This window comes from Oncorhynchus tshawytscha, linkage group LG31 (genome assembly GCF_018296145.1).
Source record: "Oncorhynchus tshawytscha isolate Ot180627B linkage group LG31, Otsh_v2.0, whole genome shotgun sequence".
Classification (NCBI taxonomy): Eukaryota; Metazoa; Chordata; class Actinopteri; order Salmoniformes; family Salmonidae; genus Oncorhynchus; species Oncorhynchus tshawytscha.
The window spans coordinates 21263512-21288472 of record NC_056459.1 but is presented as its reverse complement, the minus strand read 5'-3'; the positions used below and the strand labels follow the sequence as shown (position 1 = coordinate 21288472).

The following is a 24961-nucleotide window of genomic DNA, read 5'->3' as shown; positions in this document are numbered from 1 at the left end:
TACAAAGTGTTATGTTTGGGGCAAATCCAATGTTTCACGCTCACTGCTCTTCTACTCTGCACATGCCTTTCTTTCATCCAAATATGTTCAAAGTAACACAGGTGGCAAACCACTGAAGGTCTACTTTGGGTACCTCATTGGATATTCATACTCACACTTACATCCAAAGACCCTTCAAACAGTTTCATGTTTGACTTGGAGACAGGGGATCTCCTCCTCATATCCTGTTGACAATGACACAAGGATGTGTTAGACCAGTCTCACCTGGCCCAGCCTCTGTTCTGATGATGCGTTGTAGGGTGGTCGCCCCTAGACACTGATCTTGGGTCAGTTTTCAATTTTCCACAATAATGGTTAGGATTGGGGGAGGTAAAGCTGATCACAGATCTGTACCAAGGGGAAACTTCCCCCCCATAGCTTGAGATGCACTTGTGACAACAGGTGTGTAGCAGGTGTTACAGTAATGGCAGTCCACTAACCATTTTGAAGGCCAGGAGTTTATCTTGGTCATGGTAAGGAAAAACTATTGTCCCTAAATACTGGACCCAATCATCCAGCCACACGGTCAATACAAATGATGGATGTCCATGGAAAGTATTTTACTCCAGTCTTTCATTTACATTACAATGGAAGGATCGTGCTCAGACAACACCTTGCCAAACATACATTTTACTCCTGCTCGTTGTACTTACACAACATTGGTCTCATTCCCATTGGTCAAGTAGTTGAACACTTATATGTCCACATTGGTAATTCACATGAACACTTTGTGAATTAGTTAACATGGCAACATATGGCTTCTAGATTATACTGAAGGTTGTGTATGCATTGGTACATCTTATCTTCTTGGTTTGCTGTGAGAAAGTTTCTCTTAGTCATTGCCGGGAAAAACTATGGGACTCAATCATCCAGGCACACGGTCAATGCAACATTTTGAATGTTGTCCATGGAAAGTGCTTTTACTCCACAAAATGGGTATACGTGAAGAATGGGGCCTCTGAATTTACTCATCAATACATTTCCTCAACTATGTGTTGGCTCTTTATTTTTTTGAACAGAAAAAGTTCTGTAGAAATGACAGTATGTGAATTATTTGTTTTGACAAAAGTTCCACCAGCCACTTTCCACGCTGTCAGTAATACATTGTCTCGTTACATCATGTTGTCAATATTCCTAATACACAACCTGTTGTCAGTAAAGGGAAGTGTTAAAGGCCCAGGGCAGTAATACATGAGATTTCCCTGTGTTTTATATATATTTCCACACTATGGGGTTGGAATAATACTGGGAAATTGTGAAAATTATGATTATGCCCTTTTAGTTTAAGAGCTGTTTGAAAATACCACCTGTAATTTCAGCCTGTTTTGGTAGGATGGAGTTTTGGCCTTCCATGGAGACATCATCAGGCAGTAACCTCTGCAAATAACAGCAGCATTTTCCCCTCCCCAGTTAGACCATTCAGACAGTCCAAGCAAAATTCTTGCTTGAGAAATTGCCTTTTGCTAAGAAGCTATTTTGGTTTATTTTTGACCATTTTAAATGTAAATATTCACAGTAAGGTACTTCATTGTACAATTATTTGATATTTAGATAACAACAGCTAGTGATGGTCTTCATCAAGACAGTTGTGGCCATTGAGGGTGTAAGTGTGTCACGTGGCACACATATTTTGCCTGTGTTCTTAGCAACATATTGTACTGACATTTAAAAAACTAACTTGCTATTATTTCAGTTTAGGTCAGTTTATGCTGAGTTTACAATGAAGACAGGTGATTTGGACATGCACCCCTAATGCACCCCAGGTGAACTGCAATGGTCACTTATTTATGGACTGGTAGAGAAGCACACCTCGCCTCTGGACCAATCAAAGGCAAGCTTACAGGTCGATGAAATCTCTAACTTCGTAATTATAGAGACTTGTATGATGACCTTAAAAACCGCGTGTGGAATGATCTGCGCCACTCGGGAAACAACTCATCGACTAAACTCACTGTTTTAGCACTTTATTTTTGATACTTTTTTATAGAGTATTTTATCTTTATAGATAAAACGATGGAAACTACGTATAAGTATTTCCCCGTTATTCTCCTATGTCTGAGTATTAACATATTCAGCTATGCGTGGTATTCACCTGTGGATGTATATGACAAAGTGGTGGAGCTCGTGTCGCCAGGAGAGGAATACCTGGATGAAATGTCAGTTCGCTCCTTTTTCAAACTGTTAGAGAAGCGTGTGCAGTGCCCTGGTGTGTCGTGTGAAAAGGTAACTTTTTTCCTACACTCGCTACAGCTTGCGCTTTAGGAAAGGTCGAGGTCCATTCTGCACCTGTTACTGTGCCGTGCGCTACACTACTGGAGACTACGCTGTACGTACAGTCACAGTTTTTTGTTAGACCAATAGCTAAAATATATCCGTATTTCTTTTATTTATCAGTCTCTGACAGAGTTTATTTTTATTGATACATATTTCTTGAGCACTGAGCAATTACAAAGTTAAAGCTTGCTCCATAATATTAAAAATATATATATATTGTTATTATTACTGTATTATAGATTAAAAACAATAATGATTCGTGTTATTATTACACAGAGATATTACACGACGTCAGCATTGCAAATTGTTTTGTACCCGATTGTTGTAACAACATTTATCCCGACCATTATGTTCTTACCATTGCAATGACATAAAACCAACACTAAAACAGGGTAGTAGATATTATAGAACAATGTCTTAGGCTTAAATGGCGTATGGCTGGGTTACAAGTATTAGCATAGCCTTCTATATGACTATTACAATGATCATAAACCCAATATAATATTTTATATTCATGCTTTTCTTTTACATCGCCAATTCATTTGAATGTCTTGGTTGTATCAACCTTCACTGTGCAGGTTGTTTAAATTGCATCTTAATGATCAGGCATTCTATTTTCCTTACATTTCTGAAATTCTATTTCATATTTCTTTCAGTCAGTCCAACCTGCATCAAGCTCAGCCTCTTCTAAAATACATTTACATCTGACTGAAAATGTGTGGAGACTTTTTCCTCTTCCTCCAGTTTTGCATTTTGCCTCCAGCACATTCACTAGTCGGTTTTGGATGTGCGGTAGATTCGGACTATTATCTACATTATGATACTGTACAAAGTCACTGTATGTCCTGACTAAAAAACCCAGAGTATAGTCTGCTCTTAAAGATAAGAAAATGTCACCCAAGTCAAACCAACCCAAACTCCTTTCCTTTAGCTTGTGGTCATAATGACAAAACAATAAGACCTTACGACCTTATGTTTTCTCTTATAAATTAGACCTATATTTGTCCTTAGTACATAAATAATCTACATGTAACACTGAAGCTTGTTTCTAGTGCCTCTCTGTGCAGTCAGTAGACCAGCTGGTGGGTAACTTTACCAGCACTGGTGGTCTCCTTCACAACGAGGGCTTCTTCAGAGTAGCGGCAGGATGCCACCTCTACCTCAGCTCTCCCACCGAGGCCTGCTCTGCCGTGAGGGCAGGGAGGTGGGGGGATGAGACGGACCACCTCATCCAGGAAATCACAGGCCATGACCACCTCATCCAGGAAATCACAGGCCATGACCACCACGTACACAGGCACAGGGATGGGCATGGACACGGAGACATGGAGAGCAGTGGGATAGAGACTCTGCTCCGAAACATGGAGAAGCACTACAAGCCTGATCAGCAGTACGACCAGGTTGGAGCTGATGTGTAATAATTAAGTAATAAGGCCCGAGGGGGTGTGGTATATTGCCAATATACCACGGCTAAGGGCTGTTAAAATTTTAACAATGCAGAGTGCCTGGCTACAGCCCTTAGCCGTGTTATATTGGCCATATACTGCAAACCCCCAGAGGTGCCTTATTGCTGTTATAAACAGGTTACCAATGTAATTAGAACAGTAAACCAGGAGATTGCGTCATACCTGTGGTATATTGTCTCATATGCCATGCATTTTAGCCAATCGGAATCCAGGCTGGAACTACCCGGTTTATAATGAAGAATAGCAAAATACTGTATATACTGACCTGTTTTCTAAATAGTTAATTTGTCTCAACAAAGTATTTCTATTCAACAGTGTAAGTCTGTCCTGTCTTGTTATCATGGTCATTTAGCACTGTCTCACTGGTCAAGACATCTTAGAGGAGAGCAGCGCGTCAACTAGTGATGGTGACCCTCACAACACAGATGTGGTGTTTGGATACATAGTTTACCATGCTTTACGAGGTGACTGCATGACAGCCAGAGCACTACCTGAAGAAGAGTATTTTTTGGATTTCATACTCAACCGCTTCGGCTCTGACAACATCACTATTCATGGTACCGTACGATAACCCTTTAATGTTGTTATTACTGTCATATTACCTCATAACAAGTGACTATTCCTATTAGTATGAATCATTTTGATCTTATTCTTTAGTTTTAGTTTTATTACACTTTTATTACACATGTAATGTCATCCTCCTGCCTGTACTTCAACCTACTCATTCATCCATGATGTGTCATACATAATTCATCATTTATTTAGCATGTTGCCCTTGAGGGGCTATGTTATTAACATTACCCCATGAAAACCACTGGTAATGAGAGTGTATATTACTTTTCCCCAGGGGCGCAACTTTCACTGGGGACAGGGGGGACATGTTCCCCCCAGTTTTATCATTGGAATGTGATACAAAACGAGGCAACAGTGTGCTTTAGGACCATGCGGACGACTCCGAGGTGCCGGGTAGGCTCTTGGAGTGTTAATCTGACTGAACAAAAAAAAGTTATACAAAAAAAAACATGTCCCCCCCACTTCTAAAGCCAAAGTTTCACCCCTGCTGTTCCCCAATGGCCTGCTATATACATTACCACCAATCATATCATTCTGATTCATCTCTGTAGAGCTGGAAGGTATTATGAAGAGCTTGCAACTGGGTGGAATCCACGAAGAGGAACACGATCATGAACATGGAGATCAAGATGGACACAACAATGACCATGGTCATGATGATCATAGTCACCACAGTGCCGCTAGCGGGGGTCGAGGTGCTCAGAGTGGTTGGGGGGGTCGAGGTGGAAGTGCAGCCTTCAGGCAGAGTCACGAGGAGGGGTACCACCAGAGGAACATCAGCAGCTGGGACCTGGTAATTATTATACTGAACCACCCCAACGCTTGGTGTGTCATTATTTTACTGAACCACCTCAGTGCTTGGTGGGTAATTATTATACTGAACCACCTCAGTGCTTGGTGTGTCATTATTTTACTGAACCACCTCAGTGCTTGGTGGGTAATTATTATACTGAACCACCTCAGTGCTTGGTGTGTCATTATTTTACTGAACCACCTCAGTGCTTGGTGGGTGAACCACCTCATGGGTATTATTATACTGAACCACCTCAGTGCTTGGTCATTATTATACTGAACCACCTCAGTGCATTCAGTGCTTGGTGGGTTTTACTGAACCACCTCAGTGCTTGGTGGGTAATTATTATACTGAATCACCTCAGTGCTTGGTAGTCATTATTATACTGAACCACCTCAGTGCTTGGTGGGTCATTATTATACTGAACCACCTCAGTGCATTATTATACTGAATCACCTCAGTGCTTGGTGGGTCATTATTATACTGAATCACCTCCGTGCTTGGTGTGTCATTATTATACTGAATCACCTTCGTGCTTGGTGTGTCATTATTATACTGAATCACCTCCATGCTTGGTGGGTCATTATTATACTGAATCACCTCCCTTGGTGTGTCATTAATATACTGAATCGCCTTCGTGCTTGGTGTGTCATTATTATACTGAATCACCTCCGTGCTTGGTGTGTCATTATTATACTGAATCACCTCCGTGCTTGGTGTGTCATTATTATACTGAACCACCTCAGTGCTTGGTGGGTCATTATTATACTGAATCACCTCCGTGCTTGGTGTGTCATTATTATACTGAATCACCTTGTGTGGTGTCATTATTATACTGAATCACCTCTGTGCTTGGTGTGTCATTATTATACTGAATCACCTCCGTGCTTGGTGTGTCATTATTATACTGAATCACCTTCGTGCTTGGTGGGTCATTATTATACTGAATCACCTTCGTGCTTGGTGTGTCATTATTATACTGAATCACCTCCGTGCTTGGTGTGTCATTATTATACTGAATCACCTCCGTGCTTGGTGTGTCATTATTATACTGAACCACCTCAGTGCTTGGTGGGTAATTATTATACTGAACCACCTCCGTGCTTGGTGTGTCATTATTATACTGAACCACCTCTGTGCTTGGTGGGTCATTATTATACTGAATCACCTCAGTGCTTGGTGGGTAATTATTATACTGAACCACCTCCCTTGGTGGGTCATTATTATACTGAATCACCTCAGTGCTTGGTGGGTCATTATTATACTGAATCACCTCAGTGCTTGGTGGGTCATTATTATACTGAACCACCTCAGTGCTTGGTGTGTCATTATTTTACTGAACCACCTCAGTGCTTATTGGGTAATTATTATACTGAACCACCTCAGTGCTTGGTGGGTAATTATTATACTGAACCACCTCAGTGCTTGGTGGGTAATTATTATACTGAACCACCTCAGTGCTTGGTGTGTCATTATTTTACTGAACCACCTCAGTGCTTGGTGGGTAATTATTATACTGAACCACCTCAGTGCTTGGTGTGTCATTATTTTACTGAACCACCTCAGTGCTTGGTGGGTAATTATTATACTGAACCACCTCAGTGCTTGGTGTGTCATTATTATACTGAATCACCTCAGTGCTTGGTGGGTCATTATTATACTGAACCACCTCAGTGCTTGGTGTGTAATTATTAACTGAACCACCTCAGTGCTTGGTGGGTCATTATTATACTGAACCACCTCAGTGCTTGGTGGGTAATTATTATACTGAATCACCTCAGTGCTTGGTGGGTCATTATTATACTGAACCACCTCAGTGCTTGGTGGGTCATTATTATACTGAACCACCTCAGTGCTTGGTGGGTAATTATTATACTGAACCACCTCAGTGCTTGGTGTGTCATTATTATACTGAATCACCTCAGTGCTTGGTGGGTCATTATTATACTGAATCACCTTCGTGCTTGGTGTGTCATTATTATACTGAACCACCTCCATGCTTGGTGGGTCATTATTATACTGAATCACCTCCGTGCTTGGTGGGTCATTATTATACTGAATCACCTCCGTGCTTGGTGGGTCATTATTATACTGAACCACCTCCGTGCTTGGTGTGTCATTATTATACTGAATCACCTCCGTGCTTGGTGTGTCATTATTATACTGAATCACCTCCGTGCTTGGTGTGTCATTATTATACTGAACCACCTCAGTGCTTGGTGGGTTATTATTATACTGAACCACCTCAGTGCTTGGTGGGTCATTATTATACTGAATCACCTCCGTGCTTGGTGTGTCATTATTATACTGAATCACCTCTGTGCTTGGTGTGTCATTATTATACTGAATCACCTCAGTGCTTGGTGGGTCATTATTATACTGAATCACCTTCGTGCTTGGTGTGTCATTATTATACTGAACCACCTCCGTGCTTGGTGGGTCATTATTATACTGAATCACCTCAGTGCTTGGTGGGTAATTATTATACTGAACCACCTCCGTGCTTGGTGGGTCATTATTATACTGAATCACCTCAGTGCTTGGTGGGTCATTATTATACTGAATCACCTCAGTGCTTGGTGGGTTATTAGGTCAAGGCCTTAGCTTCACTCTCTCTTCGGGGGCTTAAAGGCACAGCACACACACACACACACACACACACACACATAAACCCACCCACACTCCTTCACTCTGATTCATTATCAAACTGCTAAACCAAACTGGTGTCTGCTGCTCCTCCTGTGTGTTGTAATGAGCATTAGATGTGCTTTAATTGCCTGAGCTATTGGGAGCTATAGGATTCCCTCCATGGTAACATCTCTATTGGAGAAATTGAATGAAAAGGAGCACAGCTGAGGCATAATGACATGTCACTTGTAAAAGTGGTCCCCACTTTATAAATGCCTAATCTCAAACTAAACCCAGAACTAAAATCTTGTGTAATTTGGTCAGATGTACCATTTATGTTTACATAGTCTTTCCACAAGAGATAAATGAATGCCCAATGACATCTTTCCTTTAGTCATTTAAGGCATTGACTAGAACGAATTGCAAAAATCACTGAAGCTGGGGTCTTATATCTCCCTCCCTAACTTTAAGCATCAGCTGTCAGAGCATCTTACCGATGGCTGTGTACAGGTACAGTGAATCTGTAAATAGCACACCCAACTATCTCATCCCCATATTATTACTTACCCTCTTGCTCTTTTGCACCCCAGTATCACTACTTGCACATCTACCACTCCAGTGTTATTTTGCCTCTGTGGCCCATTTATTACCTACCTCCCTACTCTTCTACATTTGCACACACTGTACATAGATTTTTATATTGTGTTATTAACCGTACCTTTGTTTATGTGTAACTCTGTGTTGTTGTTTCTGTCGCACTGCTTTGCTTTATCTTGGCCAGGTCGCAGTTGTAAATGAGAACTTGTTCTCAACTAGCCTACCTGGTTAAATAAAGATGAAATAGCTGAATAGCTGAAATAATAGCTGAAAATGCTGTGCTGTGCAGTGCATCAATGTAAAATGGAAATGCAAATTAATTATTCAATTAATATACCTGTCTACTCACCCAAATACTGTATCTGACTGTGTCCCAAATGGCACACTATTCCCTTCATAGTGCCCAAAACAGTGCACTATAGGGTGTTACAGCCCTGTTTCCTCCATATAGATGTGTTTTATCCCTGTTTCCTCCATATACAGTGCCTTGCAAAAGTATTCATCCCCCTTGATATTTTTCCTATTCTGTTGCATTACAACCTGTAATTAAAATGTATTTTTATTTGGATTTCAGGTAATGGACATACAAAGTGAAATGAAAAAAATCACTTGTTTAAAAGAAGAAAAACAAGAAAAAAATAGAAAAGTGGTGCGTGCATATGTATTCACCCCCTTTGCTATGAAGCCCTTAAATAAGATCTGGTGCAACCAATTACCTTCAGAAGTCACATAATTAGTTAAATAAAGTCCACTTTTGTGCAATCTAAGTGTCACATGATCTCAGTATATATACAGCTGTTCTGAAAGGACCCAGCGTCTACAGCACCACTAAGCAAAGGGAACCATGAAAACGAAGCAGCTCAGGTCAGGGAAAAAGTTGTGGAGAAGTACAGAGCAGGGTTGGGTTATAAAAAAATATCTGAAACTTTGAACATCCCATGGAGCACCATTAAATCCATTATTAAAAAATTGAAAGAATATGGCACCACAACAAACCTGCCAAGAGACCTAAACTCACAAACCTGCCCCCACCTAAACTCACAGACCAGGCAAGGAGGACATTAATCAGAGAGGCAACAAAGAGACCAAAGATAACCCCGAAGGAGCTGCAAAGCTACGCAGCGGAGATTGGAGTATCTGTCCATAGGACCATTTTAAGCCGTACACTCCACAGAGCTGGGCTTTACGGAAGAGTGGCCAGAAAAAAGCAATTACTTAAAGAAGAAAATAAGCAAACACATTTGGTTTTTGCCAAAAGGAATGTGGGAGACTCCCCAAACATATGGAAGAAGTTACTCTGGTCAGATGAGACAAAAATGTTGCTTTTTGGCCGTCAAGGAAAGCGCTATGTCTGGCGCAAACCCAACACCTCTCATCACCCCGAAAACACCATCCCCACAGTGAAGCATGGTGGCAGCAGCATCATGCTGTGGGAATGTTTTTCATCGGCAGGGACTGGGAAACTGGTCAGAATTGAAGGAATGATGGATGGCGCTAAATACAGGGAAATTCTTGAGGGAGACCTGTTTCAGTCTTCCAGAGATTTGAGGTTGGGATGGAGGTTCACCTTCCAGCAGGACAGTGACCCTAAGCATAGTGATAAAGCAACACTCGAGTGGTTTAAGGGGAAACATTTAAATGTCTTGGAATGGCCTAGTCAAAGCCCAGACCTCAATCCAATTGAGAATCTGTGGTATGACTTAAAGATTGCTGTACACCAGAGGAACCCATCCAACTGCTGGAGCAGTTTTTCCTTGAAGAATGGGCAAAAATCCCAGTGGCTAGATGTGCCAAGCTTATATAGACATACCCCAAAAGACTTGCAACTGTAATTACTGCAAAAGGTGGATCTACAATGTATTGACTTTGAGGGGGGGAATAGTTTTGCACTCTCAAGTTTTCTGTTTTTTGTCTTATTTCTTGTTTGTTTCACAATAAAACATTTTGCATCTTCAAAGTGGTAGGCATGTTGTGTAAATCAAATGATACAATCCCCCCAAAAATCTATTTTAATTCCAGGTTGTAAGGCAGCAAAATAGGAAAAATGCCAAGGGGCGTGAATACTTTCGCAAGCCACTGTAGATGTGTTTCATCCCTGTTTCTTCCATGTAGACATGTTTCAGTGCTGTTTCCTCAATGTAGACATGTTTCAGCGCTGTTTCCTCCATGTATTTGGTATTTTATTAGGATCTCCATTAGCTGTTGTGAAAGCAGCAGCTACTCTTCCTGGGGTCCACACAAAACATGAAACATGACATAATACAGAACAATAATAGACTAGAACAGCTCAAGGACAGAACTACATCCATTTAAAAACAGCAGACATAGCCTACATATCAATACATGCACATAAAATATCTAGGTCGAATAGGGAGAGGCGTTGTGAAGTGTTGTTTTATCTGTTTTTTAAACCAGGTTTGCTGTTAACTTGAGCAAAGAGATGGAACGGAGTTCCATGCAATCATGGCTCTATATAATACTGTAAGCTTTCTTGACTTTGTTCTGAATTTGGGGACTGTGAAAAGACCCCTGGTGGCATGTCCGGTATGTAAGTGTGTGTGTCAGAGCTGTAAGTTGACTATGCAAAAATGTAGAATTTTCAGCACATTAATGTTTCTTATAAAAGTAAGAAGTGATGCAGTCAGTCTCACCTCTACTTTTAGCCAAGCGAGACTGGAATGCATAGTATTTATATTAGCCCTCTTATTACAGTGAAGAGCAAGATGTGCCGCTCTGTTCTGGGCCAGCTGCAGCTTAACTAGACCTTTCTTTGCGGCACTTGACCACATGACTGGACAATAATCAAGATAAGACAAAACTAGAGCCTGCAGGACTTGATTTTTTGAGTGTGGTGTCAAAAAAGCCGAGCATCTCTTTATTATGGACAGACCTCTCCCCATCTTTACAACCATTGAATCTATATGTTTTGACCATGACAGTTTACAATCTAAGGTAACGCCAAGTAATTTAGTCTCCTCAACCTGTTCAACAGCCACACCATTCATTATCAGATTCAGCTAGAGGTCTAGAGCTTAGGGACTGATTTGTACCAAATACAATGCTCTTAGTTTACGAGATGTTCAGGACCAGTTTAATACTGGCCACCCATTCCAAAACTGACTGCAACTCCTTGTTAAGAGTTTCAGTGACTTCATTAGCTGTGGTTGCTGACACGTATATGGTTGAATAATCAGCATACATGGACACACAGGCTTGGTTTAATGCCAGTGGCAGGTCATTGGTAAAATGGAAAAGAATAGCAGGCCTAGAGACCTGCCTACTGTATACCATACCATACATGTTTTACATTAGAGAGAGGCTTCTATAAAAAAAAAAACTCTGAGTTTGATTAGAAGAAAAGCTCTGAATCCACGATATGGCAGAGGTTGAAACGCCATAAAACATATGTTTTCTCAACAACAGGTTATTGGCAATAATATCAAAGGCTGCACTGAAATCGAACAGTACAGCTCCCACAATCTTCTTATTATCAATTTATTTCAACCAATCATCAGTCATTTATGTCAGTGCAGTACATGTTGAGTGCCCTTCTCTATAAGCATGCTGAACGTCAATTTATTTATAGAGAAATAGTATTGCATTTGTTTGCAACAGTTTGCTAAGAGCTGGCAGCAAGCTGATAGTTCTGATTGGGTAGCAGAATGACTTTGGCTTCTCTCCAGGCCTGAGGGCACACACATTCCTGTATGCTTAGATTAAAGACATGACATATAGGAGTGGCTATAGTCAGCTACCCTCCTCAGTAGCTTTCCATCTAAGTTGTCAATGCCAGAAGGTTTGTCATTATTGATCGATAACAAAAAGAAATCCACCTCTCCCGCGCCAACTTTACAAAACTAAAACTTACAATGCTTTTCTTTCATTATTTGTTTTTTTTAATGCATAAATATGAGTTAGACTGTTGGCATTTCCTGCTTATGTAGATGTGTTTCAGCCCTGTTTTCTCCATATAGACATGTTTCAGCCCAGAGGAACTGGTAAAGATCCATGGGCTGAATGGATCTAGCCTGTCCAGGTATGACGTGGCCCGGCTTAGCCCAGCCCTGGTCCAGCAGATCCTCAGTGGGGCCTGCAACAGCACCTCTCCCCCCACTGGACCATCAGACCAGCTCAGCACCATAGAGAGTGAGTGGACTGCTACAGTCCTAGCTCCATGCTTCTGCCTCTGCATTGCTTGCTCTTTGGGAGTTTAGGATGGATATATGTAAACTTCTGATGTTAAAAGGGATTTATAAAATATATGTGATTGATTGACTACTACAATACACACTCTATTCAACACTCACTCCTCTCCTTTTGATACAGAAAGGCCCATTCGTCACTATTTACTTTTTAATGGAAAGGGAATGATAGTGAGACTCTGCACCGATACATTTACTATGTTCATTTACTATGTTCATAAATATAAACGCTCCAAAATGTAAACTATGCTGAACAAAAATATAAAATCAACATGTAAAGTGTTGGTCCCATGTTCCATGAGCTGAAATAAAAGATCCCAGAAATGTTCCATATACACAAAAAGCTTATTTCTCTCCAATTTTGTGCACATGCTTGTTTACATCCCTGTTAGTGAGCATTTATCCTTTGCCAAGATAATCCATCCACCTGACAGGTCAAGAAGTATCAAGAAGCTGATTAAACAGCATGACTGCAGGAATGTCCACCTGAGCTGTTGCCAGATCATTTCATTTGAATTTCTCTACCTTAAGCCACCTCCAACGTTGTTTTAGAGAATTTGGCAGTAGGTCCAACCGGCCTCACAACCGCAGACCATGTGTAACGCCAAGCCCAGGACCTCCACATCTGCGTTCTTCACCTGTGGGTTCATCTGAGCCACCCAGACAGCTGATGAAATCAGCTATTTTTGTCTGTAATAAAGCCCTTTTGTGGGGAAAAACTCATTCTGATTGGCTGGGCCTGGCTCCCCATTGGGTTAGTGGGTGGGCCTATACCTTCCCAGACCCACCCATGGCTGCGCCTCTGCCCAGTCATGTGACATCCATAGATGAGTGCCTAATGAATTGATTTAAATGGACTGATTTCCTTATATGAACTTTAACTTGAAATTGTTGCATGTTGCATGTTGCATATTTTTGTTCAGTATAGATGGATGTTATCATTAGGTAACATCCACAGTATGTGGAATATATTATCATCTAACAGACCTTTCATGGCTTGACAGACTGATTTGCTTAAGTCCTGTTATTACTGTATACGTTGAACCCAGTAATGTTAATTCTCTCTCTCCACAGAGTATGTGTATGCCACCATCGCCAATCTTCTGATCTGTCTGGCCGCTGTGGTTGGCGTTGTGGTGCTGCTGTGTACTTCCTGTAGTAGTGTCTTCCAGCTCATCATCCAGTTCTGTGTCAGCCTGGCCGTGGGCTCCCTCACTGGGGACGCCCTGTTGCACCTCCTGCCTATGGTGAGCACCACAGTACCATATTCACATTACCGAGCCCAGCTGATTCAAGCTGAGCTGTACTGTGCTGGCCTGGTTACACACCCATCATAGTTGCTGGAACTGTGCCTGGAATGGACAATGTGGGAAAAAACACTGATTTAGACTTTATACTCACTTTATAGCATAACAGGTATATCATCAGGTATCATCTGGTTATTGTTCAGCAGCATTACCTTTTAGATTGTACCAGCAGCGCATCACACGCAACATCACAATCTAACCAGCTAGGTCTATTTCTCCTCAACACTTCCTTGAAGTGTTATGATTAAAGGTCCAATGCAGCCGTTTTTATCTCAACATCAGATAATTTCTAGGTAACAATTTAGTACCTTACTGTGATTGTTTTAAATTAAAATGGTACAAAAAAATATAAAGAAATAGATTCTAAACAAAGCAATTTCTCAAGCAAGAATTTTGCTAGGACTGTCTGCGAGTGGTCTGAGTTGGGAGGGTGAAAACTAGCCGTTATTGCCAGAGGTTTGAAACTCTCTGTTAACTAATTTACTGCATGGTGATGTCACCATGGAAGACCAAAACTCCATCTCACCAAAACAGGCTGAAATTTCAGGGGGTCTTTTCAAACAGCTCTTACACCAAATGGCCGTTGTCATAATTTTCACAATTTCACAGTATTATTCCAGCCACATATTATGGGAAATAAATATAAAACACAGGAAATCCAGTTTTTGACTGCACTGGGCCTTTAATGTCTGTGCGACCCAATGATCATCTAGATGTCTGAGGGCCTTTGATTAAACTTAACTCCACAATTTACGATGGAGTTGTGCTGCAACTAGTGTGGGCGGACTGGAGCTACGACGTCACATAAAATGTTTTTTTTATCAAGAAATACTGATTTCAGCACCCAAAGAATAGCTTGCATTTACACATGACATTGTTGCCACTCAACTGCATCGTAAATTGTGGAGTTGAGTTTAGTTGGCTAATTTCCCCCAGGGCAGACAGACTCTTCTAAAGGAGATCCAGAACTTCCTGTTCCTGTAGCTCAATCCTTTTAGATCCATGCCAACATCACAGGACGACGTATTAGCAGGCTGTCACACCCTATCCTCAGCTACAGTGTAAAATAATGTGATTAAGGAACTGAAACGACACCCTCTCATTGGACAAACAGAGAAATGGGCCGATGGTGCTTCGGGGAATCTTCGGTCATTACAAAGCCAATGATGAGAGTAACATAACACTGTGTCCCTATGGTGCCGAAATTGTTTCTTATCCCCCTCTTCTCTCCTTAACAACTACCTATTGAGAGGACATGATTGGTGAAAGCAATATGGTGGATAGGTACCAGTCTCCACTCTAAACATTCATCTGTCAGAACAGTGGCATGTGAAGGAGGCCATTTCAGAGTAATGGACCCACAGGTTGATTGCATCACCAGTATTTGGTTTTATCCTTCCCTGTGTATTGCCGTCATAAAGGTTACATAACACTGTCATTATAATGACATTGGGCTGACTGTGTCTGACCGTGTTGTGACCGTGTTTCCTCTTTTGATTCAGTTCCTAGGCCTCCATGTTCACAGTGAAGGAACAGACCACAGCCACTCAGAGGAGGTTCCAGACTACATCTATAAGATACTGGTGCTGATGGCTGGAATCTACTGCTTCTATCTCATGGAGACTATTTTCTCCATCATCACCACACACCATGCTCCGCATCACCATGGGGTAAGTAGTGTCTATCCCCTGGGCTGTGTTTAGTAGGGCCCAATGTAGCAAAATGTTTTGCAACAAGAAACAAAAATCTGTGACGTTATTGGACAATTTCAGGTAGTACCTCCCAATTTCACTCTGTTTCGAAATGTTATCTTCTTACTGAACCCCACTGTTCTGTCCACTTACTGGTTCAGTGGATCCATGGTGGAAAAAAAACCCACACGTATATTTGCAATAAACTTTTAATAAAGTGCAATGCTTCGGTCACAGAAATTAGTCAGGTTTTACTGGTTCCAAAATGTGATAATTGTTAGGTAATAACAGTAGATACATGTTCTATGCTGTCTGCAATCAAAAGATATGATATTATGAGCACATTGTCTCATTGTGTTTCCAGGTGGAGTCTGAGCCCCATCACTGTGACCATGGTAAAGTCGTGGAGATGTACCTGCAGGACAAAAAGAGCAAGCAGTCTGTATCGCAGACAGACCTGGTAGGTTCTGTACCAGTTATTCACAGACAAACCTGGTAGGTTCTGTACCAGTTATTCACAGACAGACCTGGTAGGTTCTGTACCAGTTATTCACAGACAGACCTGGTAGGTTCTGTACCAGTTATTCACAGACAGACCTGGTAGGTTCTGTACCAGTTCCTAGGCCTCCATGTTCACACCTGGTAGGTTCTGTACCAGTTATTCACAGACACACCTGGTAGGTTCTGTACCAGTTATTCACAGAGACCTGGTAGGTTCTGTACCAGTTATTCACAGACAGACCTGGTAGGTTCTGTACCAGTTATTCACAGAGACCTGGTAGGTTCTGTACCAGTTATTCACAGACAGACCTGGTAGGTTCTGTACCAGTTATTCACAGGCAGACATGGTAGGTTATGTACTAGTTATTCACAGACAGACCTGGTAGGTTGTGTGACAGTTATTCACAGGCAGACATGGTAGGTTATGTACTAGTTATTCACAGACAGACCTGGTAGGTTGTGTGACAGTTATTCACAGGCAGACATGGTAGGTTATGTACTAGTTATTCACAGACAGACCTGGTAGGTTGTGTGACAGTTATTCACAGGCAGACATGGTAGGTTATGTACTAGTTATTCACAGACAGACGTGGTAGGTTGTGTGACAGTTATTCACAGACAGACCTGGTAGGTTGTGTGACAGTTATTCACAGGCAGACATGGTAGGTTATGTACTAGTTATTCACAGACAGACCTGGTAGGTTGTGTGACAGTTATTCACAGGCAGACTTGGTAGGTTGTAAACCCTCTAACCTCTCTCTTGGAGAACTGAGTCAGACATAGATCCATGACTGAAAAGCCAGTTTCATTGTAAAGCCTATATTTTTACCTGGCACAGCATGTAGTCTTACGTCTCTACTACCCGTGTTTCTGAACACCTTGTCCCTCACTAACCCTTTCACTGCTTTAATTCAGGTGTTATTATTCTGTAATATTCTGATCCTGCTAGGTTGATAGCAATGACACAGAGAAAGCCTTTCCAGAACAAAACCAACACTCAAGAGGTAAGAACGTCTTCTGGGTCTACTGACAACCTTTTCATAAGACATTACATCTAATCAAAGTTTATTGGTCACTTGCACAGGAAAGCCTTTTTCTTTTTATATTAATGTTTGGAAATATATACGCAATAAGAATATACAATATAGACTAAGAAATGTGTTAAAGTAAGTCGTGACATGACTGAGTAGCAAAGATAATAATAATATTAATACAAAAATAGGTCAAGGTTTGACATTCAGGAAGTAGCTATAATGTCAAGCTGTCAAACTGTAAACTTACTGTGCGAGTCAAGTCTCAAGTCTAGTCAATGTTTACACACATTCAGTGTGACGAAGAGTAAGGTGCACAAGAGAGCTGTGTTCTTTTCTAATGAACAATTAAAAAAGGATATTTGCTAAAGGGATAAAACATTTTAGCTGCAGGTACAACCCAAATGTCCCCGTCATCGTTGTAAATTATAATATCATTTACAATGATACCTTAGAGACTGCTGCCCTACAGTACATAGTAATTGAACACTGGTCACTTGAATCATGTTTACCACTGTACTGTTTTAGCCACTCCATATGTACAGTGCCTTGCGAAAGTATTCGCCCCCCTTGAACTTTGCGACCTTTTGCCACATTTCAGGCTTCAAACATAAAGATATAAAACTGAATTTTTTTGTGAAGAATCAACAACAAGTGGGACACAATCATGAAGTGGAACGACATTTATTGGATATTTCAAACTTTTTAACAAATCAAAAACTGAAAAATTGGGCGTGCAAAATTATTCAGCCCCTTAAGTTAATACTTTGTAGCGTCACCTTTTGCTGCGATTACAGCTGTAAGTCGCTTGGGGTATGTCTCTATCAGTTTTGCACATCGAGAGACTGAAATTTTTTCCCATTCCTCCTTGCAAAACAGCTCGAGCTCAGTGAGGTTGGATGGAGAGCATTTGTGAACAGCAGTTTTCAGTTCTTTCCACAGATTCTCGATTGGATTCAGGTCTGGACTTTGACTTGGCCATTCTAACACATGGATATGTTTATTTTTGAACCATTCCATTGTAGATTTTGCTTTATGTTTTGGATCATTGTCTTGTTGGAAGACAAATCTCCGTCCCAGTCTCAGGTCTTTTGCAGACTCCATCAGGTTCTCTTCCAGAATGGTCCTGTATTTGGCTCCATCCATCTTCCCATCAATTTTAACCATCTTCCCTGTCCCTGCTGAAGAAAAGCAGGCCCAAACCATGATGCTGCCACCACCATGTTTGACAGTGGGAATGGGCTGTGTTCAGGGTGATGAGCTGTGTTGCTTTTACGCCAACCATAACGTTTTGCATTGTTGCCAAAAAGTTCAATTTTGGTTTCATCTGACCAGAGCACCTTCTTCCACATGTTTGGTGTGTCTCCCAGGTGGCTTGTGGCAAACTTTAAACAACACTTTTTATGGATATCTTTAAGAAATGGCTTTCTTCTTGCCACTCTTCCATAAAGGCCAGATTTGTGCAATATACGACTGATTGTTGTCCTATGGACAGAGTCTCCCACCTCAGCTGTAGATCTCTGCAGTTCATCCAGAGTGATCATGGGCCTCTTGGCTGCATCTCTGATCAGTCTTCTCCTTGTATGAGCTGAAAGTTTAGAGGGACAGCCAGGTCTTGGTAGATTTGCAGTGGTCTGATACTCCTTCCATTTCAATATTATCGCTTGCACAGTGCTCCTTGGGATGTTTAAAGCTTGGGAAATCTTTTTGTATCCAAATCCGGCTTTAAACTTCTTCACAACAGTATCTCGGACCTGCCTGGTGTGTTCCTTGTTCTTCATGATGCTCTCTGCGCTTTTAACGGACCTCTGAGACTATCACAGTGCAGGTGCATTTATACGGAGACTTGATTACACACAGGTGGATTGTATTTATCATCATTAGTCATTTAGGTCAACATTGGATCATTCAGAGATCCTCACTGAACTTCTGGAGAGAGTTTGCTGCACTGAAAGTAAAGGGGCTGAATAATTTTGCACGCCCAATTTTTCAGTTTTTGATTTGTTAAAAAAGTTTGAAATATCCAATAAATGTCGTTCCCCTTCATGATTGTGTCCCACTTGTTGTTGATTCTTCACAAAAAAATACAGTTTTATATCTTTATGTTTGAAGCCTGAAATGTGGCAAAAGGTCGCAAAGTTCAAGGGGGCCGAAAACTTTCGTAAGGCACTGTATATACTGTATTCTAGTCAAAACTCATCCTATATAACTACTGCTGTACACATATCTTCTGTTCATATACTGTCCATACTGTCTATACACACCATTATCTATTTATATATATATATATATATATATATATACAGTTGAAGTTGGAACTTTACATACAAATACATTTCAACTCGGTTTTTCACAATTCCTGACATTTAATCCTAGTAAAAATATCCTGTCTTAGGTAAATTAGCATCACCACTTAATTTAAGAATGTGAAATGTCAGAATAATAGTAGAGAGAATCATTTATTTCAGCTTTTATTTCTTTCATCACATTCCCAGTGGGTCAGAAGTTTACATACACTCAATTAGTATTTGGTAGCATTGCCTTTAAATTGTTAACTTTGGTCAAATGTTTCTTGAAAACTGAGTCAGTTTTGTAGGTCTCCTTTCTCACACATGCTTTTTCAGTTCTGCCAACAAACTTTCAATAGGACTGAGGTCAGGGATTTGTGATGGCCACTCCAATACCTTGACTTTGTTGTCCTTAAGCCATTTTTCCACAACTTTGGAAGTATGCTTGGGGTCATTGCCCATTTGGAAGACCCATTTGCGACCAAGCTTTAACTTCCTGACTGATGTCTTGAGATATCCACATCATTTTCCTGTCTCATGATGACATCTATTTTGTGAAGTGCACTAGTCCCTCCTGCAGCAAAGCACCCCCACAGCATGATGCTCCCACCCCGTGCTTCACGGTGTTCTTCGGCTTGCAAGCCTCCCCTTTTCCTCCAAACATAACGATGGTCATTATGGCCAAACAGTTCAATTTTCGTTTCATCAGACCACAGGACATTTCTCCAAAAAGTACGATCTTTGTCCCTATGTGCAGTTGCAAACCGTAGTCTGGCTTTTTTATGGCGGTTTTGGAGCAGTGGCTTCTTCCTTGCTGAGCGGTCATTCAGGTTATGTCGATATAGGACTGTGGATATAGATAATTTTGTACCTGTTTCCTCCAGCATCTTCACAAGGTCCGTTGCTGTTGTTCTGGGATTGATTTGCACTTTTCGCACCAAAGTACGCTCATCTCTAGGAGACAGAACGCGTCTCCTTCCTGAGCTGTATGATGACTGTGTGGCCCCATGGTGTTTATACTTGTGTACAATTGTTTGTACAGATGAACGTGGTACCTTCAGGTGTTTGGAAATGGCTCCCAAGGATGAACCAGACTTGTAGAGGTCTACAATTATTTTAATGGGGTCTTTGCTGATTTCTTTTGATTTTCCCATGATGCCAAGTGTAGAGGCACTGAGTTTGAAGGTAGACCTTGAAATACATCCACAGGTACACCTCCAATTGAATCAAATGATGTCATTAGCCTATCAGAATCATCTAAAGCCATGACAGAATTTTCTGGAATTTTCCAAGATGTTTAAGTCAACTTAGTATATGTAAACTTCTGACCCACTGGAAGAGCTCAGCGACTTGCAACTTGGCACTTCCAACAAGTCAGTTTGTCAGATTTCTGCCCTGCTAGAGCTGCCACTGTCAACTGTAAGTGCTGTTATTGTGAAGAGAAAACATCTAGGAGCAACAATGGCTCAGCGGCAAAGTGGTAGGCCACACAAGCTCACAGAACGGCCCGCCGTGTGCTGAAGCGTGTAGCACGTAAATATCGTCTGTCCTTGGTTCCAACACTCACTACCGAGTTCCAAACAGCCTTTGGAAGCAACGTCAGCACAAGAACTGTACGTCGGGAGCTTCATGAAATGGGTTTCCATGGCCGAGCAGCCCAATACAAGCCTAAGATCATCATGCCAAGTGTCGGCTGGAGCGGTATAAAGCTCTCCACCATTGAACTCTGGATCAGTGGAAACGCATTCTCTGGAGTGATGAATCACGCTTCAATATCTGGTAGTCCGATGGACGAATCAGGGTTTGGTGGATGCCAGGAGAACGCTACCTGCCCCAATGCAATATGCCAACTGTAAAGTTTGGTGGATGAGGAATAATGATCTGGGGCTGTTTTTCATGGTTCGGACTAGGCCCCTTAGTTCCAATGAAGGGAAATCTGTGTGGAAGAACTTGACTGCGCAGAGCCCTGACCTCAACCCCATTGAACACATTTGGGATGAACTGGAACGCTGTCTGTGAGCCAGGCTTAATCGCCCAACATCAGTGCTCGTCTTCACTAATGCTCTTGTTGCTGAATGGAAGCAAGTCCCCACAGCTATGTTCTAATATCTAGTGGAAATCCTTCCCAGAAGAGTGGAGGCTGATATAGCAGCAAAGGGGGGACCAACTCTATATTAATGCCCATGATTTTGAAATTAGATATTCGACGAGCAAGTATCCACATACAGTACTTTTGGTCATGTAGTCATACAGTATATTCTGTATTTACAAATATATATATACAATTATTAACAATAGCTGCATTTTGAATGGACTTATTTAGACAACTGAGCCTCTCTCTGAGTTTCCCTTCTGTCTCTCCCCTCCACTAGAACAGCGTCTGCTACCCTACATGGTTACCATAGGGGACGGGATACATAACTTTGCCGATGGCCTGGCTATCGGAGCGGCCTTTTCTGTTTCCTGGAAGTCAGGTCTTGCCACGTCTTTGGCTGTGTTCTGTCATGAGCTGCCTCACGAACTGGGTGAGTGGAGCACCGACTGATTCCTCTAGTTGGCCATGTTGAAAAAGGCTCTTGAGAATAAGGTCCAGCCATATATATATATACAGTATATATAATCTATTCTAATACTTTATTGTTTGAAATGAAAGATAATCTTCTGAAATCAAACAAATCAAACTCGATATATATATTTAGTTAGATTTGTTTGATTTCAGAAGATTATCTTTCATTTCAAACAAAGTAATAGAATAGATTAATAGCAATAGATGAAAGGTAGATGATTAGCAGATACACAGTTTAGCCATTTGGCTCTGTTTCTAATTCACACAATCTTTCCAATGACATCAATCTAAGACCGACATTTGATCACCAGTGTCATCCCTTTATACCCCTCCTTTCTCCTTTCTCTCCGTCTCCCAGGTGACTTCGCTATCCTGCTGCACAGCGGGGTGTCAGTGAAGAAGGCCTTGATGCTGAACGTGGCCAGTGCCCTCACATCCTTCATCGGTCTCTACATCGCCCTCACCATCTCTACTGACCTGGCCACCAAGCAGTGGATCGCTGCCATCACCTCTGGTCTCTTCCTGTACGTGGGTCTGGCTGATATGGTTAGTATGCTAGTTTTACCACATTCTCAAACAGGATAGGAGGAATAGCTTCTTGGTGGTTCTTTTCAAATGAGAATCTGTCGCACGAATAGTTCAATTGCTTTGACTTGGGCCTTTAGCATCTCCTGGCCATGTGACCTGACCAGGAAGAACTCTGACCCCGAGTTATGACACAGTTGCTCCTATTCCTTTCAGAAATGCCTAATTTCCTCTATAAATATGATATATTTTGAACAATGAGTTAAATGCATTTGATTGTCTTAATCCTCATCCCCCAGCTCCCCACCATGGTCCATGTGGACAACCGTAGGCCCTGGCTCATGTTCCTGCTGCAGAACGTAGGACTGCTGTCTGGCTGGGGCATCCTGCTCCTCCTCTCTCTATATGAGGATAGAATTGGCTTCTAGAACCTCCCATTCCTAACACTGTACAGTACAATTACAAATGACACTATGTAGGCTTAAGCTATATTTAATCTGTTTTACTGTATCTGTAACACGCTTGGTATTTCTATATGATACAATGTTTCCTGACATGACTTTTCTCGATGTTATACACAGTATGAGCATACAGGCTAGTTCTGGTGCATCTTATGCATCTAACACATAGAAGTATAATCTGTTGGTGTTCTGTGTGGACACATCCTGTCGTAGGTGATAATGTTACTATTTGAAGGGATATCATCTGAATGTGATTAGTTCAAACTGTAATTTATACAACCTATATTTATAATGGGACTCACGGGTCCTCAGGCTACTTCCTCTCTAATTGTCACACCTTTTGTATTAACCTCATGTACAGTGTCTTCAGAAAGTATTCACACCCCTTGACTTTTTACACATTTTGTTGAGTTAACGCCTGAATTGAAAATGGATTCAAATGAGATCTTGTGTCACTGGCTTATAAAAAATACCCCATCATGTCAAAGGGGAATTATGTTTTTAGAAATGTTTACAAATGAATTACAAATTAAAAGCTGAAATATCTTGAGTCAATAAGTATTCAACCCCTTTGTTTTGTCAAACCTAAATAAGTTCAGGAGTAAAAATGTTCTTAACAAGTCACATAAGTTGCATGGACTCACTCTGTGTGCAATAATAGTGTTTAACATCATTTTTTAAATGACTACCTCATCTCTGTACCCCACACATACAATTAATTATCTGTAAGGTCCCTCAGTGGAGCAATGAATTTCAACCACAAAGAACAGGGATGTTTTCCAATGCCTTACAAAGAAGGGCACCTATTGATAGATGGGTAAAAATGAAAAAAGCAGACATTGAATATTTTTTTGAGCATTAATTACACTTTGGATGATGTGTCAATACACCCAGTCACTACAAAGATACAGGTGTCCTTCTTAGTTGCCAGAGAGGAAGAACACCGCTCAGGGATTTCACCGTGAGGCCAATGGTAACTTTAAAACAGTTACAATGGCTGTAATAGGAGAAAACTGATGGATCAACAACATTGTAGTTACTCCACAATAGTAACCTAATTGACAGAGTTAAAATAAGGAAGCCTGTACAGAATACAAATATTCCAAAACATGCATCCTATTTGCAACAAGACACTAAAGTAAAACTGCAAAAAATGTGGCAAAGTGAGGAACTTTATGTCCTGAAGACAAAGTGTTCTGTTTGGGGAAAATCCAACAAAACAAATCACGAAGTAACACTCTTCATATTTTGAAGGATGGTGGTAGCTGCATCATGTTATAGGTATGCTTGTCATCGGTAGAGGACTAGGGAGTGTTTTATGATAAAAAGAAACAGAATGGAGCTAAGCACAGGCAAAATCCTAGAAGAAAATTCAAATTCACCTTTCAGCAGGACAATAACCTTAAACACAAGGCCAAATCTACACTGGAGATGCTTACCAAGATGACATTGGAAGTTCCTGAGTGGCCTAGTTACAGTTTTGACTTAAATCAGCTTGAACATCAAATCAAATATTACTGTGAAATGCTGAATACAACAGGTGTAGACCTTACCGTGAAATGCTTACTTACAAGCCCTTAACCAACAATGCAGTTCAAGAAATAGAGTTAAGATAATATTTACTAAATAAACTAAAGTTAAAAAAATAAAGTAACACAAGAAAATTCCATAACAATAACGAGGCTATATACAGGGGATACCGATACCGAGTCAATATGTGGGGGTACAGGTTAGTCGAGGTATTTTGTATAGTGACTATTCATAGATAATAAACAGCGAGTAGCAGCAGTGTAAGAAGAGAGGGGTCCTGGATGGTCCTGGATGGCAGGAGGCTTGGTCCCAGTGATGTACTGAGCCGTACACACTACCCTCTGTAGAGCCTTACAGTCAGATGCCGAGCAGTTGCCATACCAGGCGGTGATGTAACTGGTCAGGATGTTCTCGATGGTGCAGCTGTAGAACCTTTTGAGGTTCTGGGGACCCATGCTAAATCTTTTCAGTCTCCTGAGGGGGAAAAGG

At 41.2% G+C, this 24961-nt stretch overlaps 1 protein-coding gene across 1 annotated transcript; it reads left to right on the top strand.

The window, feature by feature from the left end:
* The first annotated feature begins 1891 nt into the window (after window positions 1–1891).
* Window positions 1892–23487, top strand: LOC112229528 (zinc transporter ZIP4). The gene is made up of 12 exons (XM_024395408.2): window positions 1892–2262; window positions 3366–3713; window positions 4132–4336; window positions 4904–5145; window positions 12345–12516; window positions 13647–13819; window positions 15382–15549; window positions 15935–16030; window positions 17021–17075; window positions 21763–21915; window positions 22315–22502; window positions 22781–23487. The coding sequence occupies exons 1-12, from the start codon at window positions 2053–2055 to the stop codon at window positions 22907–22909; spliced, it is 2139 nt and encodes a 712-aa protein (XP_024251176.1). The 5' UTR covers window positions 1892–2052; the 3' UTR covers window positions 22910–23487.
* The last annotated feature ends 1474 nt before the right edge of the window (window positions 23488–24961 follow it).

Coding starts and splice junctions, on each gene's coding strand:
- LOC112229528 (XM_024395408.2), top strand. CDS start 2,053: ATGGAAACTACGTATAAGTATTTCCCCGTTATTCTCCTATGTCTGAGT. Junction 4,337..4,903: donor TGACAACATCACTATTCATG/GTACCGTACGAT, acceptor TCATCTCTGTAG/AGCTGGAAGGTATTATGAAG. Junction 15,550..15,934: donor ATGCTCCGCATCACCATGGG/GTAAGTAGTGTC, acceptor TTGTGTTTCCAG/GTGGAGTCTGAGCCCCATCA.